Source organism: Synchiropus splendidus, chromosome 11, assembly GCF_027744825.2.
Source record: "Synchiropus splendidus isolate RoL2022-P1 chromosome 11, RoL_Sspl_1.0, whole genome shotgun sequence".
Lineage (NCBI taxonomy): Eukaryota > Metazoa > Chordata > Actinopteri > Syngnathiformes > Callionymidae > Synchiropus > Synchiropus splendidus.
Window position 1 is genome coordinate 7,164,197 of NC_071344.1, and position 25,163 is coordinate 7,189,359.

Sequence of the window (25,163 nt, forward strand, 5' to 3'; positions counted from 1 at the left end):
ATATTATATTATATTATATTATATTATATTATATTATATTATATGACCACAGAAAAGACTCAGGAGGGTGACATTGCATCCGCAAAATAACTTTTTCTGGGACGATAACATCCGGCCACATTTTCCCAAACGCAATAACACAACTCGTCCTCTAGTTTGGAGGCGCCTCTAAAAGGCGACTCATGGATACCACACTGTGATAGTAAATGAAATTGTTTCTCTCACAACAGCCGTAAAACCCCTTTTGATTTCTACAAAATAACACTATACTAGATGTTAATAATTCAAAGGAAATTATGGGAAAGATGATCGAATGATAAGATAGATGACAAAAGCAGTTTAATTTTCTGCTTGAAATCCACTTCCTGTTTCTCAAAAAAATCATAGACATACATTGTTACTGTTCAACGAATGTAGATTGATGTGTATTTGATATGTAGTCCGGTTTCTATTTCAACGCGCTTTAATACAGGATGTCACGATTAGAAAGAAAGCGTGTGTTTTCCATTGACGACCACATGATGGCGACTGAGCTCAACTTTTCCTTCCATACAGAGGTTAGGTGGTCATAATGCTGCGACCAATAAAGAGCTTTGTTACGTGCTTTCAAGAGTTGAATATATAAATATAAATAATAATTATAACAATAAAATAAAACATCTATTTGTAAAATGTAGTTCGGAGTTTTGAACTAATTTATAGCGCGATAGAAAGACAAATAGCATTATAATTTTTAAAATCATTTCAGGGCTCTTAGAAGCATTAGAAGCGAAACTTTGTTGAATAAACTGACACATACAGAAACGAAGACCACAGCAGCGTGTGGTAATGATGACAACATAATTATATTTTTATATAAAAAAATAAATAAAAAAAAGGGAAGGACACTACTTTAAATTGATTCAATGTAATTGTTACTTTCTAACCCTGCGTTAAGACCTTGACTGAAGAACAGTGGATTGTAGATGGAGCCCTGCTGTGGTGGGCCAGTGGAAGGCCATAAAAAGGAAATGCCGGTGTTTAAAAAGGTTTGAACAAGTCTCTGAGGAAAGGATTAACTGAAATCAAAAGCAGAGGAGGGACGAGTGCTATTCATTTTCCATCACTGTATCCACAACTTCAACATGCATCAAATGGTTAAAGAAACAAATCAAAATATTGCTGAACACAAGACAAGTCTAAAAGGAAATGTCATTCACTGAACAAATTATTACACTTAATTCAATCCAAATGGAACATTGTAGCCTGTTGAGTGGCTGCTTTCAAGGTTTTTAATACAGTCAGAAGCAATAACAGAATGGGAAGAAATTACATTACTGGGTGAAACTATATGGACATTTGCTATTTCAAAAGTGTGTATGTGAAGGAGGAGAATGAACCACTGCACCCGATAAGGGTGGAAATAAAGGCTTCATAGCATGTACCAAGGACAAAAACATGGGACTCTAAGTAGCACAAACGCACAACCAGACAAAATGAGAACACAATGCTCTTCATATCTATCCACAAACATGACCTTGACTGATACTGTGAATGAATGAAATCCACTAAACCATCATGTGTTTGTCTCTCAAGGATTCGGACCAGTCAAAGTGGTGACTGAGGTCGAATGCAAATCAGTTGCCTCATGCAAATTTGAACTAAGGTCACACCTGCCAGGAGACACTCGGAAACAAATTAGCCTCCGACAGGGGCGAAGACGTATTTTCACAATTTATGACCTCCATGGCCAGTTCTTCTGCATGCCGTCTCACACTGCTTTGGTTTATTATGAGATTCATGATGGAAGATGTGAAGAAGTCGGAGCTACCTGATGCAATATTCAAGAAATTTGAGTGAATAAAGAACATATTTGAATCTTTTAGGATTTATAGAACAACCTTTGAAGAACGCACTATATTTTAACATTACCACAAAGCACTTAATTGTTTTCTATTGTTAAGTAGGTGAGTTTTTTTTAAATATGCTGCTAAGCATTAAAATCAAATTCAAACATCTGGGAGGAGGTGGAATTTCTAAGTGCAGGTGATTGGTTTTTGATCAATATGTGCCTCACGTCGAACTGTCTTCCTGTCCAGGGTGTCCCCCTCATCTTTCCCCAGAGTGCCGGGAAACATTCACATCATTGAAGAAATTGACTGATGATATTGAATCATGATAATGAAGGATAGAGTGCGAGACGATGGAAGGATTGGTGCGGCATCTTCGATCAAGAGGTCCGAGCCGAAGACAATGAGATGTGTCTTGATCTACGTTGGGGGTCACAAGCTTTTGGAAGTGATCAAAAACGGTGGTGATGGGTGTCTGGACTCTCGACAACTGGGAGTGGCTCAGAGTAGAACCTCCACGTTGAGAAGCCAGGTTGTTTGTGTGTTTTTAAGCATCTGACAGGGTTCACAGGCGATAACCCAGTGGTTCAAACTTGGAGATGCTTGCAACACTCAGTGTCTTCACTGTCAGTCAATGTGAGGCGTCATTCTTCTCTGTAACGCGCTTGTGGGAAAAGGAGTTTGGACTACATTACCCATAGTGCCTCGCGGTGGAAACTCACCGCACCTTCGCCGGGTGGAGCTTGTGAACGTGGGAACCTTCGTGGGCTGCTGCTGTTCGCTGGAGTGGAAATTGTTTGACAGGGAGGCGAATCGACTTGAGCACGGAGGAATTGATAAGAGGAAGTTTGTTGGCGGTGTCACGGCGGCCGCCTTTTCAGTCACCGGGGGGTCTGTCGCGCGAGCCACAGATGATTCCCAGCAGCAACAGGGCGCAGCACCGAGACATGTCAGCGGCGGTGAGGCACCGGAGCACGGGCAAGCGCGACTCGTAAGAACCGCAACGCGGAAAACAGTCTCGGGCGAGAGAATGCGAATGGTGAGAGGACGCCGAAAGCAACCAAAATGGAAACGATGTAGCGTCGCCGTGGCATTTCACATAGCTAGAATTCACAGTAGAGTAGGGAAGAGATAGCCAAGGAGCTACTGCAGGTTGACTAACATACATGTGAAGTTATTCCCCGGAGGAGCTGAAGGGAGCCGAGGAGTTCATCACTGTTGCGAAACCGTAGAAGAAGATGCTTCGGAGAAGACTCAACCGTTTGGTATGTTTGCATCATTTCCTCTAATAGAAGTCAATCACCGATACGTTATGATTGTACTGTGAACATCAAGTTAAACGGGAGTTTCCGGAGGTCGAACAGGTCCCGCTCTGTCTGCTTCTTCTGACGTGCTGTGATCAGTTAAAGCAGCCAGGAAGTCACGACAGATCAAAGTTGGTCCTTTGAGGTCAGCTAAATTCAAAACAGCCTCCCAAGTTTTGCCCATATTTGTTTATGCACTTGAGCTAAACAGTACACGTCTGCCTTCCTGTAGTGACAATACCTTCAGGAGGATCTGATGTGCGCTCCAGCCGAGGCAAGCTGCTTTTCTCTGGGGTCCCAAGTGCTAAATATAAAGTCTATTTTAAGGAACAAAGGCACACTTTAACAAGAGTCATTATCTCTGTATGATCAGGCTTGCTGGGTTAGTTTCAAATGCCTCACAAGATTTCACATTTGTTCATGAACCACTTGTTGTCTCATCATGTGCAGCTAAATAGATGCTCTTAAACTAAACATAGAATATAAGTAATTAATTGTAATAGTGCGTTATAACAGGGACATGTGTGCGTTTGGAACGGTCTGACAGGAAAAACTGCCCTGTGTTAATAATTGTCTTCATCACGCAGTATTTTCCTTGATGTTTATTCATGCCGTCAGATGCAGTGAGAAAGTCAAAAACAAGTGTGTTGACTCACATCAAAACTTGATAGTCGATATGAGAGCAGAGCACATCAGCTGGCTCGTAGTATTTGTTGTAAACCTGCATGAAATATATTCTAATACTGAGGAAATAGGTGGGATAATAGTTTTTAACTGGGCAGTTCTTCTTTTGGTTGCTGATAAAACATAAATAAAACTTCTGTTCTGAACGTTGAACATGACTGCCGTTCTCATGTGTGTTTGCTAGAAAGGGGAAGAGAAAGCCTCCACTTATTTTGGTACAGCGAATATTGGCCCGAAACCCATCGTGAGCCTCATGGTGACTAAAAATATAATATACATATGTTTGCCGTGTTCAAATATAGGACACTGTTAGCGTCACGTTCTCTAACTAACACAAACATCTCTGTTGGTTGCATGTGTGTGACTTTGTATTCCTGTTCTTGAGAATTTGATTTTTCTTCGGCAGAAATGAGCTCGATCCAAGTGGCCTGAACAACATCTGAACGTTGTGAACTGGCAAAGCGAAGATGCTCTGAGTTTTATTGTGTGGTAGAATGGCTCAGTAATGTCTGCACGCTATCCCATCTGCCCAGCAGATCCATATAATTCCTACCCTTTTTAAAGTTCATCCATCAGTCTCATGGCTCATCGCCGTTGTAATCTGTCGAGGGTAGCCTTGCTTAAAGCAGTGAAACTACCTGAAGGGCTGGGTTTATAAATGCAAATCATTTCTGCGGCCTCTTTGTCTTCCACCAGTGACCTGTTGTCACCAGTGGAATATACCCCTGCAGGCGTTGTGAGCCGTATAGATACTGACTGTGTAAAAAGAAGAAGCAATATAATAATTACTCTGCCTGACCCTCCTCTCGGCCCCTCTCCAAAGTCTTGCCAGGTCAGCTGATTTTGCTGCTTCTGGAGAGGATTGCTGCTGTAATCTGTCTTAGGTGTGAGCTGTAAATAATAATTTGTGCAGAGCAGCCAGTCATTGATGCACACACTGCTGTTATCTCCTTATTCACGAGGAGGGGAATGTTGGGGGCGACAGAGCAGCCCCTGGGCGTCTCTATCCTCTGCTCGATTTTGCTGCTACACATCCAGTGTGTATTTGAAAAATCGCCAAAGATGGCTGTCAAAATGAGCAGCGCCCATTTTATTTCTGTTCTCATCATGGAGTTGAGGCTCCAGAGGTTATAATGGTCTGACAGGAATGCACAATGACAGAATTGCCTTTGATGTCAGTTCAAGCCCTCAAAGGCGGCAGTGTGATCTGTGAAAGGTGGGGCCTGGCAGAAACATGATAGTATTCATCATGGGAACCCCTGCATTTACTGCAAGAAGTCCTGCATGCGGTATAAACAATCATCACCCAGGCAGAACACCAGCTCCATGGCAACCCCCGAGTCTCGTTCTGCTAGGTAGCTTAGTCAAACTTTTACAATGCCGACTGTGAAGGAGTGGGTTTTCTCTCCAGCTGTGACAGGTGTTATTTACACATCCGCTTTAGCATAGGTAGTGTCTGCTACTGAGATACTGGTAAGTCTGCCACATTCAAAGTATATGTTAGGGTTGTCACAAGATTAAAATGTTAATCTCAATCACACTAGAGGCGAGTTAACTCGCCATTAATGAGAAATTACACATTTTCTGCCTGTTCGAAATGTAACTTAAAGGAAGAAATTATCAACACAAGTGGCACGGTTAATGCATTCATCATGCAAACATTTGTTTATTACAGCAGCCTACAACCGCCTAACATAACAGGTAATGCAGATTGGAGAACAGCCATTGCTTATTTTGTGTCCTTTTTTTGTCAACAACTGTAGAGAGTTTCACAGCTAAAATGAGTAGGGCTGGGTTTAAAAAACTGAATAACCTGTACATGACCCTCAATCATAAAATGACCAACTTTATTTGTCAATGTTTTTTTTCTATTTTCATGTGTAGTAAGACCTGTAGTTTGAACCATAATATAAAAAATGGTATTTTAATAAAGTTAACGTGTACTTCTGATAGTTATAGCAACAGATTCGCTGCCATATTTAAGAAAATTTGGTATAAATTGACTGAAATATCTGTAGCCAAATTGACATTGAATTACGAATAAAATTGGGCCCTTGTGTACCAAACTGAAATCATTTGGGAAATCTGAGTCACCACGCTAGTCTAAAAATAAGCCTCTTTATTTGAATTGGAGACCTTTAAAAAAATTATTTCCCGTCTGAGCATAGAAAACATATTCATTTTACACCCCTGGTGTAAAACATTCAATTGCAATATGATAGTAAGCACATATTGACATGAATAATGTGATGTTTACTGAGTTAATGGAGTGAGTGCAATGTCAATCAAATCGCCTTGGTATTCCGGTTTCTTCTTATTAAATCAGTTTGTGCGTGTGTCTGTGTTTTGCATTGCATTCCCAACATGTCCAGGTTGCTTATTATCACCCAATGACAGCATGTTTTGTCTCTAGTCCATCTTGGCCTTGGTGTTCCGGGAATAAGCAGCAGAAGATTATGCACTACGATTCTTTTTCTAATGGCGTGAAACAAAATCTGTTGCATCACATTAGTATTGCAGACTCATTACCTGAAAATAGAACCTTTAATGCTGTCAGTTTTGTTCTATTTATTGCTCATCATTGCTTTGAAATGAACTCGCACCACAAGCTAAATCCTCTGTATATTTTTACTTAAAATGCTGACTGAAATATCAAACCCACTTTTGGTGCTCTGCTCTGCCCATGCCCTTTATCGTTCCCAGCTCTTTAAGGCAATTTGCAAAGGCCTGTTAGAGGTAATTCAGCTTTGACAGCTACAAGCATGCTGTGACATGATCAGCGATACTGATGTCTATGGAATCTTCTGGGGGCCAGTGTGTGTTAACCTGTTTCTCAGGTCAGCACGAACGCCCATAAGCCAGATGTAATAACACCGACTTGCATGTACTTGCTAACAGAAGTGATCGTAGATAGCGTTGACTTCTGCATTCTCCTCCTCCGAAGACGAAAACAACATTGTGCCGATGTGAACACAAGGTTGCTTTTTTTCCCCTTTGCTTCCCATTGACTCCTCTCTGGGGGGTTTAATAGAATAGATCTGTTTTATATTTTTTCTTCTGTCATACTTTTCTTTTGGTTGGAGAATTGATTGCCTGACCTCAGACTGACTCTGTCTTAGATTATGTTCCCAATCAAAAGTTACTTCCGGGAAGTTGAATGGCTTTGGCAGGATTTCCTCTGAGGACAACACACCACTTAAGGGACGTCTGATCAATTGATTTATCATGCTTTGATTAGTAGTGATGCGTATTGATTATCGTTGCTCAGTTTTACTGCCATTAGTCTTAGTCACGGCGAGCCGGCTGGCACGCAGAACTGCTTACTCGCAATTCCTTCCTTCCTTCCTCTCTCCGTCTGGTTGCCTCTGCTGTGTAAAAAAAGGAATTCATCTGCACCGTGCAGGACAGTAAACGTGGTGCATTCGTCGTGGGAAGGGAGACAGTAAAAAAAGAGGCTGAGTGGGCTAATGGGAAACACAATTTAGTGGGAATAGAGAAAACCCAGCTTCGGTGAAGCTGTAAAAACTTGTATTTAGCTGTGATCGAGCTCCCCTGCAGCTTTTTCCAGTTAGTGGCTACAGTATTTTTTTTGCTTATTACCATAGAGGCTCGCAGGTCAGGTTAGATTCAAGGGGACCGTAGATGGCTTTTTGTGGCAATGTTCCATTTCCCTCTTAAAAGCCTGGTTGAATTCTCAGTTTGTACATCTAAATAATTCAGTTTGCTTCATTTATTTTGAATTCTTCTTGCATTGCTCCACCCTGATCTGACCTACAGAATCACACCAGGGTGAAAGTGCGTTCTGTCTCCCATATATGTTTAAAGATCTGTGCAGTTGTGTGTCATTCTCCAGCTGTAGCTGGAAAACATTCGCAGTGAGATGTGAACAGAATGATGAAATGTGTGTGGTGGTGGCGGCGGGGGGATGCATTTGTGTGTCTGTCTCACTCAAAAAAAAAAAAAAAAAAGAAACCTGCACTTCAAATTTCTGTCACCTGTAATGATAGTGCAGTTACAGAGAGAAGGAGCTGCAATGCTCATTTATGAGTTTAACAAAAAGCTCCCCCTCTAAAATGATTCATGTTACGCAGCAGCCCACAATAATTATCTTTGCCACAATCTTTTAGCAAGCAGGCGAGATGCTGTTACCGCACTTGGCAGTGTTGTCATATTTAACTGAGGGGGGATATGTGTGAAATAAATGGATCCACTTTTCTAAGATTGGTGGAAACCGGGCCTATTGATTTTCGCCATTAGACTCGTTGACTCCCGCTGCAGTGTCTAAGGATAATTAATTAAATGGCAATTACGGCTTCAGTAGCCCGCTACATTACTAAAGATAATGTCATCAGTCGGCCGTCGCTGATATAGGGATTTTCAAAGCTGGTCAGCGTTTGAGTGCAGTATAAATGCCTGTTTGTTAGAATAGCATGGCGGTCAGCCAGGCACGGGAGGCTGTTTAGTTAAGTTACAACCTGTACCCTACATGGACCAAAGCTGCTGAATCAAGAGTCCTTGTCTAAGTAGCTGAATGTGCCTGTTTGTCACGCACGAAAGTGCTTTGTGCATTTCCTCTTGGCTGTTCAAAACACAACACATTCACTTTGGCTCATGTTATTTGACTCAGATGCAAGTCTTAGTGTTTGGCATCTGACTGAAATGATGAATAGTCATAGTTGTGTAAGTAAGAATTGTCACCTTGAAGGTTACGGGACCATAAACATGTTAAAAGATAACCTGAACTACACAGCATAGGGTCAAGGGATTTCTGTGTTTAATGACCTCGTACTTTGTTACATATACTATGATATAAAAGGCATAACATAATACATTTGGCTCCTCAATATAAAGACATAGTAAAATGTCAGTGCAGTGTAACTCTGTAATAGCTGTAAATAACAAAAGGCTTTGGAATATTTCTGTAAGTGAATCTTAAAGCCACAAATGTTAATATGGCCAGCTGCTCCTCCATATCCGTGTTTTGAATGACCCTCCCATAGTATGCGGCAGACAGATCAGGAAGCAGAGCAGCAGTGACTTGAGCAGAGATGAAAGGGGGACGGTCTTTTGAATAGCAGGTTTCATTTTAAAGTCATGGTGATGGCTCTTTCCACAAGGCTCAAGTTATTCACAGTTACTGTTGATGTGAACTCTGTTACGACCGTAGTACAGTGAGTCTCTTGGAGCGTTTATATGGTGACAAAGGCCGGCTCCGTTGCTTGGGGGTCCTACTTTGGAACCCTGTCTGCAAAAGTTGTTGGATTCTAGCAGCGCTGACGCTGTAAGAACGGACACTGCATTTGACACTGAACTGAGGCGGATTGTATCTTTGTGAAACGGCAGCTGCTCAAACGATGAACAGTAAAACTGTGAAATGCTGTATGTCCTTTCCAACTCCTCCATTGTCATGTTGTATTTTAATTCATGCCTAATAGTTCCAGAATCTTTTTGAGAATTCAGTGGCTGTGAGGTTCTTCTGATGAATACTACTGACAGTATCTACTGTGTTACATGAAGCACAGATACATCAAGTGTGATAAATCGTGAGTTAACTGCGGCTGTTGTGCAATTAATCCCGGTCAAAAACGTTATTCTATTGACAGAATTTAGCATTTTCTCAATAAGAAATTCTGTCAAGTGATGAACGAACAAAATCTTTCAGAAGCAGACTGTTGTGAAATCTGGTTGAGTCTCCCTGCGCTCCATTGTTGTCAGACACAGGCTGATATGGGCCAGTACCAGCCCGTCTTACAGAGCTCTCTGTGTCTTGTGCAGCCGTATGGATGCTGCCAGAACAATGAGGGTTGTTTGTGTCTAAAACAGCTCTTTAGTATCGGCCCTCAGTTCACTTTTTCCCCCCTCTCTTTATCAATGTGGGCTAATAGTACAAGGTATGTGAAGAGTTTACCGTGTGGATGAAGTCTTGGCGAGCCACCATGAAGGTAACTTTGTTTCACTTTTATCCTACTTTTGTATTACCCATAAACTTGTGTTAGAGTCTTGTTATTTTAAATGAACGCCTTTTTTAACTTCATTCATTTTTAATTTCATTCAGAATAATCCAAATATGAGAGTCCATTTTTTAGACAGTCAGAATGTTTTCTCATTTGGTGATGTTGTAAATAGAGTGATCTCTAGTGTGTGTTTTGACTTGTGAGTGAGTGTATGGAGTTCTATGAATAGTGAGAACTCCTTACTGCACCCGTAACGTCGGTTCGTCTGGAGGGCTGCATCTATTTTGGTAATTCCGACTCGCTCTGTGATTACTCGACTACTCGGCTTAAGGCGTACACAAGATGTCCGAGTTTAGTGTTGTAAATTGTGATTTAAAGAAGAAAATGTAAATTGTTGTAAACAAATGTTATTTGTCAAATGTTATTTTGAAAGTTGACATGTGACTCTCATGATGTCTTCTGCAATTTTATGGTCAATTGTAGTCGACTGTCGTCTAGTCGTTGCAGCCCTGTTCTTCAGTCAATTTGTATTTCCAATCTTGAACTGTTATTGGAGCTAAACGTTGAACCACAGTGAATGAACAGCTGCAGTTAAGTAAATGAATAATTGCTTGAAAAATCATAAATTATATTACGTAACGTTGCCATTTAATATGCGGCGCTCAGTTGAAGAGAAAATGATCAGATGATTCACAAAGCCTTTCACTCATCAGGCTCACGGAATCCCACTTTGTGATTCATTTCTCACATTCTGTTGTGCTTGTTTAAGACTTGTTAAATGTTCCGAGGAGCAATTTCTGCGATGAGACGATTCTTATGTGATTAATTTCCATCAGTAATTACAGAAATTACCCATCGTGAAGTAGCTTCATCCAATCTTGTCACAGGCACTTATCAGAGAAGGGTTGCTTGTTCACGTTGTCTCTTCAAACGTGCCTTTTAGAATTCACAGAGAGCACTTGGATGCACGTGTGTTCAAAGGGAGAGTTATGATTATTCAAATGGAGCAAGAATGTGGTGAAAAAGCAAATTAAAATCTGGCTCCAGATGAACTGCAGTGACTAAAACCATTGATGTTAGTTGGCCACTCTGGTAAAACTGTCTACAGAGTCAGTTTTCATGTGCAAAACTATTGATTCTCTGCCACATGCACAGTTTGTTCTAAATAAAGAATGTTATTTAAGGTGGTATTTTGGAAGACTTGGCGCATATTCAACTGGCCTGTGGGTCGTTTTATTTTCTCTGATGTCTGTAGTAGTAGCGGCTTGTGCATACTTTCTTTCACAAGAAGGTGTGGCCTTTTTGAAATGCCTCAGTTGTGAGCACAGCCTTCCTTTATTTTAGATTTTTTTTTATAAATGTATCATGTAAAGTGAACATAGCTTTTGTGTTTTGCAAGATATCTTTCTCTGCCATGAACCAGCTCACTTAACAAACTTGAATTTTGCCTGCTAACTGTATTGGATTGTCTGCGTGGATGAGTGACAGTTGGTCCAAACCATGGTGGTCACATGGGTTCATGTGTGTGGCAAAACGTTCTTCAGTTAATTTCCTTCAGATCACAGAAAGTACCTCCATGTCAGATTTGAACTTCTTATGATCCGCCATGATCTGTGTGTTAACATACAATTGTCTGTGAACTTAGGTGTCATCATTGTTATCATGGTCACTACATGGTGGAGTTAGGACCTTCATGTTAAGCCTGTAAAACCATGCGTCTATAAATTCCTTTTTTTCCCCTTCAAATTCACGCCCTAAAGTAGTGTTGTTTTGTGAGGGATTTCCTGGTATTGTGTGGCTCCGTGCTTGTGTTCACATGAAGCAAAAGATTTGCTTTCACAGGAACATTGCATTTACAACAAAACTGTCTTTGTTCTTCAGATTATCAAGACATGAGTTCAAGCTTGGCTCCCATGTGATCGCTCTCCTTTCCTGCGCCTCATTAACTGTGTTAAGCAGATTTTCAATGCGATTCTTTTTTTTCCTTCCAAACTCAGTAGCTTTGTATAGATACCAAGCTTGGTTCTTTTGTCTCACAGTGTGAGAAACAAAAAAAAATCGTGTACATGTTTTGCCAAAATATAATGCTGCTATAAAACTTCAAGTAAATCAGAACAATTTTGAGACTTTTACCACCTTCTTACCTTTGACCTGTTGAAGGCCTCAGGTCAGTGTATCCCAAGGTTTTGCCTCAAGGAAAACTTGAGGAGATCAACTTTTATAATGTCTGAAACTATTGGTTTTTGGAAAGCTCATTATCCCTTTAATGTGACAAAGTAAAATAGGAACTTTGATGTAATAAGCCATTAATACCCCTGCTCTCTGATGCTTTATCGGGTAATGATAGAGCTCCTGATGTCAGTGTTTACTCCTTGTATCCATAAAAACAATGTTCACTCTAATATCACCACTTTTATTTACTAAACACCGGTCAGGATTTCATCTGCTGCAGTGAATGGCATGTCTAATGTAAGGGACTTATCATGGTTATTTTGAATTTACTAATAGATTGTTAGTTTGTATCCCAATTCTTCATTGCTAGTTTAATATACAGACTAAAGTAACATCATTTGATTGTTAGGAAACAGTGTGCTGTATTAGAATAATGCTGTCTAATCCACCATTGATTGTTTAACAATGTTCTAACAATAACAGTGTGCTATTGCAACAGTGCCTGTCAAGTTAGTTCCCTTGACAATGCCAGAAAGTGAATTGCATAATACATTTTTAATCAGAGATTGACTTGTCTGTTAAGCACTCATTGAGAACACAGTGTGTACAGCTCGTGACAAAGTGGATAATTGTGACGTGGTGTGACAAGACACTATTGTCAGGCCTGAGTCATCGTTTCATGGCTCAACTTAAATGTTTTATTGTCTAGCGGTAAAAGCGTTGTATATACGTGTGTGATCTGAATGAGGCAAATAAATTCATGTAAAATTGAAGACTCGGTTTACTCTTTAATGCAGTGCGTATTTAGAACCCTGGATGTATTTTCATTGACTTGGGCCTTGCGTGTTTACTCTATCGATCTGGCTGTCATTTTAATGCTGATGCTTTTTCGTTTACGATGGCTGCCCACACTGGCTTCACGAGCCGAGCGTTGGCACGGGTCTTAAGTCGGTCGACCTCTGAGAATGAATTAAAGATAGTGCTGGAGGTTGAGATTCCCTTGCATTTGCATTTCTGGTGTGGCCCCTGACTCCTGATGTCAGGATACGAGCGTGTACTTTCTGACCCTAATTATAGCTTACAATCGACTCAATGACTCGGCGGAGGCTCGGACGCTACGCTGTACACACGTGTGGCACAAAGGTGAAGGGGATTTTCTTAAATGAAGCAGCACTCTCATGGGTCATGGTTTGATGGACCTGGATGCACTTGTGTCCTTGGGTTGTGTTTCACTTCCCGACTCATTTCCTCTCAGTCACTGCACTCTCTCTTCCACAGCAGCAAAACCTGCTGTAGGTGCATCGGTCTCCGTCCACAGAGAGAGAGAGCAGACAGTCTGAGGAGGAGTGAACCTGGCTTTTAAATTGAAGTCTGTTCATAGATGTCTACTCAGTTACTTGCTCATTTGCGAGACTACGATTTTATGCATAATATATAGTCTAATAAGACTGAGTGTAGAGTGATGAGATTGCCAAAATAAACGACTAAAGTGATCGATGTCTGCCTTTTGAAATGGAGGGAGGAGCTCTCCTCTCTTTAATCCTCTAAGCAGGGCTGCGCTGTTGATAGTTGACTTTTCACTCTTTACTTTGATTTGTCGACTGTTGATCGATAATTATTAATTAAAAAATATGGGAAAAAGTGCATAAAGTGCTGTTGCCACTGTTATAGTGTCCTGAAACTTTGAGTTTTATATACTCAAAATGTGGTTTGAAAATGATGTGCGAGTGTTGAGGCAAACTTTGATGCGTCCGTTTGATGTTTCCATACTTCTGATGTTTTGGGTGTAACCGTTGGTGTCTAATTTAATAGTCGAATATTGTCGACTGATATGACCAGTTGTTGCAGCTCTACTTAAAAACAAACTACCACACTGTGCAGTTGGAGACTTTGGAAAAGCTGTTTACTTATCATCATTGTCTGCATTGCCGAGTTTGGTCCAGTGCTCTATACTGTTAAAGCCTTCCTGAAATGTCATCAATAAGAAGCGAATCATTCCGTGACGTTTATCGCTTTCGTCTTCAGCGGATGCTTAAATTAAGCTCTTGGAGTTCAAGGCTTTTCTTTGATCCAAGTCAGAAATAGACTCTGGGCAGGTTGTGCGCAAGCTGCTGCTGTTTCACACTCCCCGAGTCCAGTATTAGATGGTGGCAATCTGTTCATTCGACCCACATGTTGCTCACTTTCATTGGATGATTCACATCATCTGGCTCTTTTAAACTCAATAATTTATAGGGTCAGTCCAACTCCGGTTAGAAAGCCTCGTCTGACAAATGCGCAGCGAATCCAGTGCTGCTTTATTTTCCTCTGTAGTGCTGTAATTTCATGTATTTAGAATAATGAAAGTGTGTTTTCGTCTTGCCACCTTTCTTGTTTAATGGTAACAAAAAATACAAAAAATGTTTTATTTATTTATTTTTTTTTTTTGGAGAGGACAAAATTAAAATTGATTTTATACAGAATTGCAGAATATTTGGTGTATGTCTTCCACGGCCTAAATGATAGGTTAAAATTAGTACTTTATTTTTAACTTTATAAGTTCATATTTACTTTGAATGGAAACAAGGCACGTTGAAATTTGTCATTCATTGCTTAATAAAGCAGAACTGTTGAGCTTTTTTTTGTCTTGACTTCATTGAGAAAATGTACAATGCCAATTTTTCAATGTCAATTTGGGGAATATTGGTAAATACCACTGCTCGTGTATAATTTCATTACTGGCAAATGTCCCACTTGTTCAGTACAGCTATGACAGAAAAGACTCCACTGACGCTGATGGCAACTGACGGGGGGTGAACTTGATACACTTGGCTACAGCTTTTTTGTCTGGATAAATGACAAGCCAGTAAAAGAAGTTGTTCAGTAATGGCACTTGACAACCAAACTTTCAATTTTCTGTCCTTGTCTTTTTTTTTTTTATTTACATACATACATGCAGGGAGTGAGTTATTTTTCTATCTTACTGTTTGTCATCAAAGTTGGGCAAATCTAGTTGTAAGCTGAAATGATGTTTAATAATGTTTAATATTACCCTACATTTAACCCTCTGCCTCTTCTACCACCGTTTACTTCTACTGTGTCTATCAGCTCAGTCATCTTTTTAGCATTTTTCCTTTGACTAAATAATGCTTTTGATGTAGCTAGCGTTTGCTGTTGTCACATACTGTTTTGGTGGTGAATGCTAACATGTTTAAATTTGCTGTTCGTCTTGATATAAATGCACAAACATAAAGGCAGATTGGAAGGCGATGATTCACTTCAGTTGCTGAGTGATGAAGAGGCAGGTTAGGGTTGTTTTCACTGTGACTATTTGTATTTTTCATCCCTTCCCAACTTCGAAATACAGATGAGACATCAAACAATACATTACTGTATTAGTATTTTTTGTGGGTTGACAGTGATTTCACCTTAATAAATTGTTTATTCTCCCGACGCATCTCTTTACCTTGCTGCAATGTGATGCATTGTACTTTCTGTTTAAATATTAATATAGCGTTCGGACACTCGATCATACCTTTCGATGTGTGCTGGTGAGTCATAAAGCAGTCGCAGGCATGCAAAAACAAATGAAACACCTCCAGTGTTCATGGCAGTGTTTTTTTCCTCCTGATGACAAGATGCCATGGAGCTCTGATTGTGCGATGATGCGGTCGTGTGTTCCATCAATCACACCCACACCATGGAAGTGAGCTGTGGGCGCAGTCAATGAAAATGAGATCCGAAGTGTGAGAACATGAAGCTGTTGAGCACTGGAATGAGTAAATGAATTATTGCAGCCAGCGAAGTTGTCGCAGTGGTGTCGTCCATTTTAGCTCGAGTTGAAAAGATGGTCTGACTTCATGTGTGGTTCTATGTTATCCTGTCTCATGTTCATTTAGTATTTTACAGACAAGAAAAATATTGATCTAGCACAATATTGTGGTATAAACATGCCAAGAATAAAATCTTTGCAATGTTAGTGAAATGCCTGAGAAGTTTAACTGACAAACGTAATTTACTTTCTGGATAAGTGTATGTATGTGATGCTGCATTTGATGATCGGTATGGAAAGAAAAAAAACATTACAATGGAAAAGTGGTTTTGACTTCATTTGTCCATTCAATTTTGAATTATATTGTATCTTCTCTCTATACTTTGTCACAATATATCACGTTGTGATTTCGTTATGTATCGAGAACTGCCGTATTGATGCGTATGGTGTGGTTCTTGTCAATACTCACCTATAGTTCTTATAAGGAAAACAATTGAGTTCTCCAAGTATTTATGTTAAATACAGAAGGACAAATCACAAAATGTTTGCCACAAGTTTCATTTGATCGCTGAGAACTGGCATTTGCTTTAGCGCTCAAAATCGATAGAGAACTGGCTGAGACTCATAGTAGAGCCCCTCTTTGTCCATGTTTACTGTGGAGTGCGCCACCATTCTGGTGACTGCAGAGGAGTCATTGGAAAATTAAATCCTTCTAAACCACTCTCACTTGGGAAGATAGGTGCTCCCTGATGAAATGGTTAACCCTTGACCCCAGTAAGGAATGACCTTTGATGTCCCTCATCCAGCATGAACAAGTCACACCGTGTGTGGATCATTTTAAGTTGGTTTCCCGGTGGTCAGGTTTAACCCAGTGCTCTAAATCACAGTCAGCATCCGCTGTCAATGTGAGCACATCACTTCCCTCCTGCCAGCTGAGATTTATTACTCATTCATCATTGATGGCTGGTCGCTTGAGAGAGATCAAATTAAGGTAGTCTGTGGACATGTATATTGGTTCCCTCAGTTTTGACCCTATTAATATTGAATTTTGCATTGTAGCTTCATGCTTGAGTTTCCTTGGGATGTTCAATACTTGTCAGATTTCTGTGTGTGTGACATACATTATTATTTCTGTTTTATTCTTTCGTAATTTTCTCTTCTTCTTTGCGTTTTCCAGCTCGGTGGAGATGAGAGACGAGTCGACAACAGGACCATCTATGTTGGCCATCGGCAGTCCTCTGCCGCCGAAGCTTTCATCCCACCCAAATTTTGTGACAACAGGATTGTGTCCTCGAAGGTAAGAAGCATGCGGACGGTTTTGGTATTTAATGTGTCATTCAGCTCCAGCATCTTTATGGTTGTGCAAAAGAGGTTTTGGTGTTACACTATGAAATAATGACGTGAAAATATTCACTGAGGTCAATTAAATAGCAGAAGGTTTTAATTTGACTGTCATGTTTATGTCATGACATAGATGTTGAATAATAAAACAAAATGAAGGTTCCATTGGTCTGACAGCAGCACAAAACAGCGTGTGAGCAACCCTGCTTGGTGATTTATTGCTCAGGGTGTGGAAGTGAATTGTTTCTGTACGGCTGCTCCAGAGACCTCTCTAGCTAGTTTCTAAAGCCTCTTCAAACATTCAAATGTGTGCCATAGGAGGAACAGATGTACTTGAAAAGTTGTCTGACAAGAATCGCTGAGCTAAAATCTACTTCTGTTTAACTTCCTGCACCTCAGCAGAAAGTGTTGCTTCAGATGTTGTTTTTATTACTTCCTTCTTCTTCTGTATTTCTGTAAAATATTGCTACACTGCTCACAGTCATGATGGTTGTTATTGTTAGTCCTACTCAAGCATGCTTTATTTTGTCTGTGACTTAAATCAATTTGTTGCCAAACTTTAGACATTTTAATTTATTTAACACTAGTTCATTCCTCATATTCTTGTAGTGTCTATCAGCTGCTATAGTCTGCTGCATCGTGCAAAAAGAAAAAAAAAGTCACTCATCTCCATTTGTTTTTGACTGTTTGACATATCACTCCTCTGCAATGGAAAATGAATGTGCTCCCACGTCTATCCCTTAAGTTGTCTTTATCCTAACAGGCCTCTCCGCATGCTTGTCTTCACTCTCAACAAAGCAGATTATTGGTGTGTCAGGGGATCACCGACAGTGGCAGTGATACACACAGCTGCTATTATAGTGCTGGCAGGATGTCCAATTCCATAATTCCCTCCTGGGCATGAGGCGACGTCAGACTCCATACCTAAATCCTGACTCGGTGTCCCGTCCCAGTGGAAATCACTGCCTGCTGCCTCAGTACTGATATGAATGTGATGGAGGAAGCGGGGTGAGTGTAACTCGCAGCAGTGGGATTTATAGTGGTGCAGTGGGTCCCAGTGAAGATGGGCCAATCGATTGCCACCTGCCAGTTTGTCAGGGTAAACAGCCTTTAATTACCCCTGCTGTAGTGTTTCTGTTCGCCCATGCCACTGCTCCTCAACATCCCCACCTTTTCTAGTGCTGCCCCACCAACGGCCTCTGTACAAGTCCACCCCCCCGCCCGTCTCTCACTACTTTCATCCTCCTCCTCCTCCTCTGCCAAAACAAGAGACCGATCTGCTGATACTCCATCTCCCTCACAAACAGTTCTTTATTGTTTTTGGTGTTTGTGTGGGTGGTCGGACTTGTTTGCCTTGCCATCTATGTTTTTAAAGTTGATTGCCAGAATGGCAGCAGTGAACTGCTCTCAATGCTAAATGACCTCTGCCAAGGACGTTCTGCAATTGTCTGTTGAGCAAAGTACCAAAAAAACAAAACACTTAACAGTTGACAGTGCAATTTTCAGGAAATGTTTTTAATAGGACAAAAAACATTTGATTACATTTTGGTGGTGTTCTGCATTACAATTGATATAAAGACCTGTTATGCTTCTACCACCTGCTGTACACATTTAGCTCATTGTTTTCAATGGTATTTGGATAATACTGTCGGCGACTTTTGTCTATGGTCCATTCCATGTCTTTTTTTCTCATCAATATATCCCTCCGTGTGTTAAATTCTTATAGTGTTAAAGTCTTTATAATCAAGTGCCTTTTTCACATTAAAATAAGAAGTTTGGGACACTAAAGTAAATAAAAGTAAATAAAAACTAAATCTATGTAATATAATTTTTCATTGTTGCATATTTTATCACATTACTTTTAATAAGATTTTTCCAGAGATGGCCACCCTTTTCTACATTTGACTCGTTTCCCATTAGTATATCAATGAAAATACATTACCGGTAATGTAAATTCACTATTCAATAGAAAACCATTCTCACGCGTCTCATTGACACAAAAGAAAAGAAACATCATGTGAGATGTTGTTAAAGTTAAAATAAATAATAAAACAGCCAATAACAAATGGAAAATGAAGTCAAGATAATAACAGTGTTATTTTCCCATTAAGTGAACAAATAGAAATCAGACTGCCTTTGCTTTATTTGTGTGTAGTGAGTTGATCATTGAAGCATCTGCCGGAAATGGAGAGACGAATTTGATGCTTTCAAAGTGACATTGATTTCTGGCTCTACATTTTGTGATCACTTGTGTCGTGTCAGTATTGATTTTTGTTATAAAGCCATCAGTGCAAACAGTGAATTCAACATCCTGATAAAGCATCTTTGACACATCAAAAGGTTTAATCTATTAAATAATGATTCATGAGGGTCAGAGAGTAATTTGAATGTAACATCTGATCTGCTGAAATTACATTTCCTCTTCCTCCCAGATGAAACACGGACAAGTCGGAATTCTCAGCGGTTCTAATTCTGTTTGAATTTCCCAAGCCAGTCTTTGACCTAAGATGCTTGTAAGAGGGTCATGAATAAAAGAGCATAATCTGAGAACAGTTCACATACTGTAGGGCGCACGTCCTCTTGAATTAATGCCTTTTGCCATTCTCTTTGCAGTACACGGTGTGGAACTTTCTGCCAAAGAACTTGTTTGAACAGTTCAGACGAATTGCAAATTTCTACTTCCTCATCATCTTCCTAGTGCAGGTAAGGATCTGAGCGTGTTTTGTTAGAGGTGAGGATGTTCTCCTCCAACGTGCGTTTGTAAGTAAAGTTGGTTTTAATCAGACAATCAAATTCAGTTACGTGAAGAGCTCTTAACTTGTGCTTAAAGGCACAGGCTTCCTTATTTGAATCCATTTTGATTACCTGTGAAAATACGCACTGTGTTTTGGCTGTGGTTGTTTTTCTTAGTTAAGTATTTGGATTGATCACAATCAGGTCTATAATTTAAATAGACCATGTAAAATATATCTTACAGTGTAAAAGGTGTACACATTTTTAGGACTGAAAGAATTGCATTTCTCCTTAAGAATTAAAACTCTTCGAATTTATGTTAATATTGTATTTGGTTTGAAGAAAATACACTTTGTTTTGTGTTTTGTTTAGAATTAGAATTTCATGCAAATACAGTCATGTTGGACTCACATAAAGATGTGTCAAACTAAATATGTATTACATTTAAATGCTTGTCTAAGAATGAGGTGGCTTTGCAGAGGAGGTTTTACCATATATACATACACAGCATTCTCCCAGCACTGGAAAACTCAACTATACAAGTTGAAGGGCAGATTAGTCATGTAGATACCGTCATTTTGGCGAACATGGCCGTGTCCACCAGCACTGGAAGCCATCTATTTTTTTTTTTTTTTTTAAAAAGAAGCCAGTCATACCTGTGTCTCCGAGACATTTTGTCGTCATTGTACAAGCTTAACTAGAAAGAGCTGCCTGCGAGCTGTATCCTAGTCACCAGCAGTCTCTGCAGTGCTTCTTCAGTTCTAGCTCCCCTGCTATGTGCGCTCTGGGGAAATACTTTGCATCTGTTCATACTTTTCCCTCGTCCTTTCCACTTTATCACTTTCATTTTACTTTCAACTTAAAATGAACGTCACTGTCGTGCACCAAGCAACACACTGGGACACTGTTTTTGTTTCTCTCCCTTTGCTTTGGCTTGGCATCCGTAAAGACAGAATTTTGATTGAAAACAGCAAACTAAATCCATGTGGAGTTGCGGTTCATTCACATGGCTTCTCACCTCTGCTGCTCTCACGACCAGCTCCGTTCACAAATCAATTTTCATGTGACTGTGGGACAAAAACAGTTGTTATTATTCCATAACATGGTTAAGGTTGCTTGGTAAAGCTTGGCAGAAATCTGAACGACGCTGTTTCACGCGCGCGCCGCATGTCAAATGATCTGCTTGTTGGGGGTCTGAGCTGTTTCAGTGCTTATCGCGTGTTTGTTTTCCATCCTTCTGATTGTCATGAACCATTCAAATAGTTATTTGACTGGGTTTTTCTTTTACAAAAATAAAAGAATAATAGACCATAGTCAGATTCCTCTGTGATATTGATGTTTTTTCCCCACTATTAACCTCACAACATCTAAGTATCTCTTTCCAAGTATTGTTTATGTGGCTGTTGGTTTTTATATCTCATATTTCTACTAATTATGATTTCATTTTGCATACAATTTGACTTCCCTGAACATCCCATTTGTAGTTAATACTATATTTGTAATACTATATATGTACATTGATGTCTAATTCCTTTTTTACATGCATTAAATAACGATAATAAGGTGTGGTAGCATGACATCTTGCCTGTTGCTGCATGTAATCAGAGGCTGTGCACACTGTTTCTTACTGCATGTATTTCTATACGTGCACACATATCTTGTATGTGTTCATGAAGTGACTCAGTGGGTGTCCTCGCTCTGCTGACGGTGTTTACCCGAGCTGCAGTGTAGCTGGCGTTTCTCCACTAATCCAACGTCTCTTGAGGGGCTCCTTATCCTAACCACTCAGTTCTCCTCGCAGCCAGCTATTATATCACAGAAGATGAGAAAGAAACTAGTACACACACACGCACACTTTCGTCTTAACACCTGCACCTATTGGAGGAAAATAAATGGATTTCCCTTTTCCTCAGAGGCTCAACACAAATGTTCTGCCATCAGCCAAATGCATCAACCGTTTCTTTTTGTTACCCTGTTTTTTTTTGGGGGTAATGCTTCTTTATTCCTGTCTGACTCCCCGTCTTTTTCAACCCCCCCTCCTCTTCTTTCTGCAACGCAGCACTGCTAACGTCAGCAGCCAGGAAGCCCTCTGTGCTTCAGAGCGCCACAAATAGACACAGGCCGATAAAAAGCACCACTCTTCTATAAATAGCGCTGCATGTCTTTGCCTGAATTTGATCAAAAGGGAATTGTGGGGGTAAAATAGTCTGAGCAGTCGTGACACGATAGAAGCTGAGATAGTAAGACGAGGCAACGGATGGAAAAGGTGGTGCTGTAGGAGGTTTCCAGGGCCCGATGTGCCGCCTTGGGGCCACAGGCTTGCTGCCTGTCGCCAATTCTGACACACTTTCAGTTATTTAGGACTCAGAAGACGTCTCCTCAACCGAGCTGCTATCTCACTGTGGCATCAGTCACTGCATTTGCAATGATGTGGGTACGTTTACTCTCCCGAAAAAGCTAGCTGTATTTAACCAACAGTGACAGGTAGACAGAAGCCACCCAGCCATGAGTTCAAATGTCCCGTTAAATAATAGAAACCCACATTTCCATCCTCATAGAATTGTCTCTTGGAGTGAAGATGTGGAGTTCTGTGGAATGAGAAGTGTACCAAAGAGTCAATGTTTGTGAGTGATAAGAAAGAAAAGTCTGGAAATGAATACGCCTCTTTATTAGGTGCACCTTGCTCATACTGAGTCGGCGCCCACTTTTACTTTAATATCTGCCTCGGTTCTTTTGGGTTTAGATTCAGCAATGTCTTGGAAATGGCCAAGAAAATATCCCCCACAACATTACACTGCTGTTGAGACAAGGACTATTGTGGCATTTTCTGACCATACGATCTGAATATGGCAGTAGTACCCAAGATTCTTCAGACCAGCCATTTCTCCTATCATCTGTAGGTCAATTTTAACCTGAGTAAATAGTGCGGCCGTCTGGTCTTCTGTTGCTGTAGCGCATCTGCTTGAGGCGGTGAGTTCAGGTTGTGAGATGCTGTTCTGCATAACCTTGTTTTAAAGAGTGCTAATTTGAATTCCTGTTTGTCGGCAGTTTTTCAAATATTCAGACAGGCCTGTCCGACACCTACATCCACGTCTCCTTCGAAGACACAAAAATGTGGTTTGACTCTCTCACAAGCTCAAGCTTCATCACTGCAGCGACACATTTTTTTCCTTCTGGTTGGTCTTTGCTCCCTAAAAATAGAGCCGATTCAGGTGGACACGCAAATCCACTGAAAATATTAAATTATGTTTATGCACTCCAGACCTGGGGGTGGTGCTATAATGCTCTAACAAACAAAGAAGGTGACGCAGCACATTCATATTAAGAAGCTTTAGCCCAATGCTACATTAGCGCAACTGGGGATGGCTCGATAACATGTTTCACATCTGATGGTGATACCCGCCTTGAGAAGCGGTCGATACCAATCTGATGCCTTAACTCAAAAAGTTGTTCATGTTTTAATGGATGGGAACTGCCTAATAGGATTAGCTGGGTTCTTGAAAAAATAAGATACGCGGTCCAGTTATTTTGACTTGGATCAGATCCCGATATTGATCCTTAACCTGCAAGCAGAGACACTAACATGGAGTGATGATGACGTACAATACTTGTGTTGTCCATGTTGTCCTCAAGGATTGCTTTCGGTGTGAGGCGGAGCAGAGACGCCATAGTTTTCAGAAAGTTGTGGAGGCGACTTGTTCAAATATATTCATTCATTAATCACCTGGCTTCAAAAACTGTCGGAGCCAGTGACTGAAAACGCAGGTTCCATGTGGTTGATCCAACACAGAACTGGTGTTTATGACACAGTCTGTCTCTATGAGGACAGGACCTGAAACTGACTTGATTTTTGGTTTGATCTTTGCTAGCGACTACTAAAATATATACTCCTGTGCATGCCCTGAATGTATCACTATAGCTTCACCACATTTCTCTCCACATTTGGCCAAGTATTTGGCCATTCTTTGACTGACTTATCACTCTACTTTTGTTCTTTAATCACACATACTGTTTTCCCAGTCTGTCTGTCAGAATAGTATAGAACAGGATTCATTGTATTGTGTTTGAAATGCAAGAAACACAGAGCGCACTGACATTAGATTTAATGGAGAGCAAGCAAGGCTCTTTGTTTTTGGGTTTCTACTGAGGCTGAGGACTGGTGCCTGAATTAGTTTTGCTCTGCTGATGGGCTGGTTATATTTATCCAGTTGTGTAAATAAACAGAATGTTCGAAAACATGGATGTCTCCTCTCGGCTTGCTACACAGAGCATTGATCTTTATCTGCTAACCCTTGCAAATGTATCTTCCAAATAGTCCGTCTGCGGCCAGCGATTGATTAAGCCTGCAGTCATTTACGATGACAGTAAAGCTGGAGCAAGCTGTCAGTCCTGCTGCTGCTGCTGCTGCTGTTGTGTCCTGGTTGCCTGCTTGTGTATTTTTACTCTGTGTCTTTCTGTCTTTCATTACAGTCCGATCAGGGTTTATGTTTCATTCTCAGCACAGATCAAGGAAGCACACGCTGCTTCATCCTCGTCTCTTGTTTGCCGATGTCTATCTGGCAGCGTGTAATGCTTCCAGTTTGAATACCAATGAGCACGGATGTGATGTGTTAGCCCATGTTGTGATACACAATCTGGCTCGAGGGGAAACCAGGATCAGAAAATACCAGGGTAAATCCGATAATGGCTGTGAGGGCGCACTCGTTCACACTGTTTGCGACTGTACGTTGTGGATTTAGCTGCATACTTTAGTCAGGTGGAGGGGGATTATTTCCTGCTAATTTTCATTCAACATGCCAGGCGGAGGAATGAAAACATGAAAAACTAAATGATGTTTGTCTGTTTCTGCAAAGTTTTTTGAACACGTGTATTAAGTGTATGGTGTTACCTAAATATATCCATGTTTGGCTCTTAAGTGACTGCTTTAATATCATCTTCTGTTCATTGACAGGATGGTCTGACCTCTGAGGGAACTTGTTTGATAAAGCAAGGGCATCTTAAAGTCTTTATCAGATACCTCTCTCAAAATATTGGAACATACACTTTGCAAAATATCAGTCTCTTAACTGCCTGAATTTGATCAAATTTGAAGTGATAGTTAAAATGTTTGACAGCATGAATATAACCCGTACTTCGAAGTCGAAACTCTGTAACCCAATCTGACTCTCTTCTCTTTCAGCCGGAGCCAGTTGGCAGATGTTTTTATCTGCTGTTGCTATTTACGTTAACCCACTGTTCCCTTTTTTCCACAGGTGATTGTAGACACTCCCACCAGCCCTGTCACTAGTGGCCTGCCTTTATTTTTTGTCATCACAGTTACAGCTATCAAGCAGGTGAGTTTCAATTCTTATTTTTATTTTTATTTTCAGATCAATTGGAATATAATAAATAAATG

General features: G+C 40.5%; 1 protein-coding gene across 11 annotated transcripts in view; it reads left to right on the forward strand.

Moving 5' to 3' along the window:
- The first annotated feature begins 2,483 nt into the window (after nt 1–2,483).
- atp11c (ATPase phospholipid transporting 11C) overlaps nt 2,484–25,163 on the forward strand; it is a 41,187-nt gene continuing 18,507 nt past the window's right edge. For 6 of the 11 annotated variants that reach the window (XR_008416038.1, XR_008416037.1, XM_053878524.1 and 3 more), the window contains exons 1-4: nt 2,484–3,094; nt 16,872–16,991; nt 19,649–19,738; nt 25,021–25,101. Coding sequence is in view for 6 of the 11 variants with exons in the window: in XM_053878524.1 (XP_053734499.1) it covers nt 3,068–3,094; nt 16,872–16,991; nt 19,649–19,738; nt 25,021–25,101 (318 nt within the window). In the remaining 5 variants the exon portion in view is untranslated. Of the gene's footprint in view, nt 3,095–3,296; nt 3,408–8,519; nt 9,760–11,929; nt 12,241–16,871; nt 16,992–19,648; nt 19,739–25,020; nt 25,102–25,163 lie in introns of those variants that run through there. The other 5 variants (XM_053878527.1, XM_053878526.1, XR_008416036.1 and 2 more) reach the window with 4 other exon arrangements.